The sequence below is a fragment of the Salvia splendens genome, chromosome 6 (genome assembly GCF_004379255.2).
Source record: "Salvia splendens isolate huo1 chromosome 6, SspV2, whole genome shotgun sequence".
In the NCBI taxonomy this organism is placed as follows: Eukaryota; Viridiplantae; Streptophyta; class Magnoliopsida; order Lamiales; family Lamiaceae; genus Salvia; species Salvia splendens.
The window spans coordinates 15,741,505-15,744,954 of NC_056037.1; the positions used below are offsets into that span (position 1 = coordinate 15,741,505).

General features: G+C 46.6%; 1 protein-coding gene across 1 annotated transcript; it reads right to left on the minus strand.

The window, feature by feature from the left end:
- Positions 1–241: 241 nt before the first annotated feature.
- Positions 242–2,851, minus strand: LOC121806975 (protein DETOXIFICATION 25-like). Its single transcript, XM_042207158.1, has 7 exons — positions 2,733–2,851; positions 1,928–2,177; positions 1,314–1,855; positions 1,153–1,239; positions 1,024–1,080; positions 598–955; positions 242–508 (listed from the first exon to the last, which is right to left on the minus strand). The coding sequence occupies exons 2-7, from the start codon at positions 2,171–2,173 to the stop codon at positions 353–355; spliced, it is 1,446 nt and encodes a 481-aa protein (XP_042063092.1). The 5' UTR covers positions 2,174–2,177; positions 2,733–2,851; the 3' UTR covers positions 242–352.
- Positions 2,852–3,450: the final 599 nt, after the last annotated feature.

The window sequence follows — 3,450 nt, forward strand, 5'->3', positions numbered from 1 at the left end:
CTTCATTTTACTTTTTTTCGTTATTCACATGGGACGGAGGGAGTACTACTAGACACTAGTTAGTCTATTTGACATGGCCATTTTGGCATGCGTTTTGTTAAATGTAGGGCAAACAATAATGCCATGTTTATTGAGGGCCATGCAGTATTGAATGGGGAACACCGAAACGACATTAATGCCATGTTTTCACCTCAAATATGCCCAATTAGCAGACATCGAACACGCCCTAAGCATATATAGATGAGCAAAAAGGTGGCATGAAATTGCATTGCATTGCATTTGATTTGATGTAGTCAGGTAACACAACAAAATTCTATAGCAGCCTAAAAAATCTGTAGATACAAACATCTCTTCAAGCGCTGTCGTTTTTATCCGGTGACTTGAGGGCCCAACGCTGCAGCCGTTCAGCGGCTAGCTTCACCTGAAGGTCCCAGTCGGTTTTAAAAGCCATGTAGCTCAGCGCCAGCGTCTGTACTAGAATTCCAATGATCATTCCGATCCATATTCCCTGCACATGTCAACAATCACAATGTCAGTCACACAGTACAACGTACCCGAAACCAATGGAAGATGCTGGTAACGCATTCCGGTTTTTACCTCAACTTGTAGACCTGCAATGTATCCCAGTAGAGCCCCAATCGGAATTCCAACTATATAATAGCAGCACAGGTTGATAATCGCAACCGTTCCTTGCAGCCCTGCCCCAACAGACACACCTGAGAGCACCGGATAGATACTGTTGAGCAGCACCGAGATGGCGAGAAGATGAGACAGATTTGCAACAGCCTTCACGACTGCCTCGTCGTTGGTGAACAAGTATCCCAGGTTGTGCCCGAAGGCCAAGCAGGGGATGGTGCAGACCACCCCAATCAACACGGAAGTGGATAGAAGGACTTTGATAGAGAACTTAGTTGCGTTAACATCTCCTCGTCCCAGTTCATTTGCGATCCGCACACTACATAGTTTCCACGAGTCAAGAAAAACTAAAAACACAGAGCTCAAGATCAAGAAAATTCGACATACCATGCAGCGCCAAGAAATCCGAGGCAAAGCATGAACTCCCATCCGTTGATATTGAGGCTGCAAATGACTCAATTTGTCATCATCTTTATCAGGACGAGATGAAAATGAACAACACAACGCAATGCTTACCAAATGGAAAATGCGGATATGGCAACCTCAGCATTGTGCATGTACCCGGCCAACAACACCAGTATCGAATTGTACCACAATTCCAAGCTGCATAAGACATTCAGATTTGGAGAATTACTTGAAGATGCAGAAGCCATGTTAATGAGTAACGAGAGATATACCAAACCATGACACCAGAGGAGATCGAGAGCTTGATCACGGGCAACAAATCCTTGAAAGCAGCGCTGCTGAACCCCGTCCACGTCTCAGGGCACCAGCCTCCTAGGATATACGCGAGCTCAACAAAGCTCACCAACAATGACGATATGTTGAGGGCGGTCATGGCGCCAGGAATCCCCAAGTTGAGATGGTACACGAATAGCCATGAGAGCAGCACATGCACGATGAACTGCACAATGGATATCCAAGCAACCACGATGTTCTTCTGCTGCGCTTGCAGATACATCTGGATCGTCAGAGTGAAGACGAAGTTGTACACCATGGGGATGAACCACCACGAGATGTACCCCGCTGCAGATGCAATGTCAGATTCTTCGCCTAGCAGATGGAATATGGCCCCTCCGAAGATGAACAGAGGCATCAAGAGGGTGCAGATTATCAAGTTCACAATCCATGATCTTTGCAGGTAAATCCCCATCATGTGGTACTGTTTCGCCCCGTATGCTTGTCCACAGAGAGTCTCGGTTGCACTCGACATTCCAATCTGGATACAGAGGATGATGATGCATTTACTTCACATTTCCATAATATCTGAGACTATGATGAGAAAAATTACCAGAATTCCATTGGCGAAACGAACTGTGAGCGTCTGAACAAGCGCGTAAGCAGCAAGATCAACAGAGCTAATGTGGCCGATGAAGGATTGAGTGACAATCAAGGCACCAAATGCTGCAACTCTGGCAACTATGCCAGGAAGAGCTATCCTCCATATCTTCTTCGACTCGTCGTAGACTCTTTCTTTCAAATCACCAACCTCCTTCCCTTCTGACCTCAGCAGCTTATCATGAATGCCATTATCCATGCCTCTGCACATTTTCCACCACCAACAAGCAGCCAAATCCTCTTAGTATTCTAACATGAGTATATGGAAATACAGTTACTGCACTTCGTGGATTCCTTATATAAACAATATTCCAACAAAAGATACTACAAATCTGATAAATTTATGAGTTCAGCTGAAACATGATTAAACACTGACCTAGAGATTCAGCAGAAATTGTAACAACTTTTTGGGGGAAACACAATAATATACCAAATCTGGTAAATTTATTTCCAAGATCTCAACTTTCTGAATGTCTAGGCCAGTCTCTAATTTCTTCTGTTCTAAATATAAATTTACAAGAAACCCAGATAGATTAAGGTATGAAAATGCAGAAATCAAACGGAAGTTGCTAACTTCATTACTTGGTTGAGGTTTAGTACAGAAATTCGAAAAATTATTGCAAAAGGAGAACAATCGGTAAGCAGAAAACACAAAGGAGAGCTTGAAGCAGATCTGGAGGCGATGACACATGAAAAAAATAAACACACTACACACACCGACACACGCAATTATAGCCATGGGGAATGTGAAGGCTTACGCAAGAGGATAATGCGACGAATTGCTTCTTGAGCTCCCAAACAAGCTTAAACTATGTCTCTCCCACACACGAACAGAGACAGAGAGAGAGACCACTGATTGATAAATAAAATACAAGGAAGCACGAATTCTTGGGTGGCATCATGGCGGCAACGTGCATATCAATTCCATATAGGCATGCACAATCCGGCCCGGCCCGCCGGTTAACCGCCGGTTCGGGCCCGCCGGTTCATGAACCGGAACCGGGCCCGGAACCGGCGGGTTGAACCGGCAGAAGGGTCGAAGGGTCGGAAGGGCCGGTTCAGGTTCGGCAATATATTGAACCTGAACCGGCGGTTCAAAACCGGCGGTTCGGCGGTTCGAACCGCCGGTTCAAAGGGTCGACCGGCTAGGGTTCGTAGGGGTTCGTAGGGGTTCAAAGTAGGGATTGGTATGAACCGGCGGTTCGCCGGTTTTAGGCGAAAACCGCCGGTTTTGGACGAAAACCGCCGGTTTGAACCGGCGGTTCCGACCGGTTTCCGCCGGTTCCGGAAGCTTTTCAGGCGTAGGGTGCTAGGTGAGGTCAGAAACCGGCGGTTTGTGTCGGAAAACCGTGGACCAACCCGCCGGTTTTGTGGAAAAACCGCCGGTTTTGAGGTTGAACCGCCGGTTCAGGCGGTAAATTTTCCCATCCTACTCCTCCCGCCCAAATCGACGTCCTCGATTGGTGGGGAACCCAC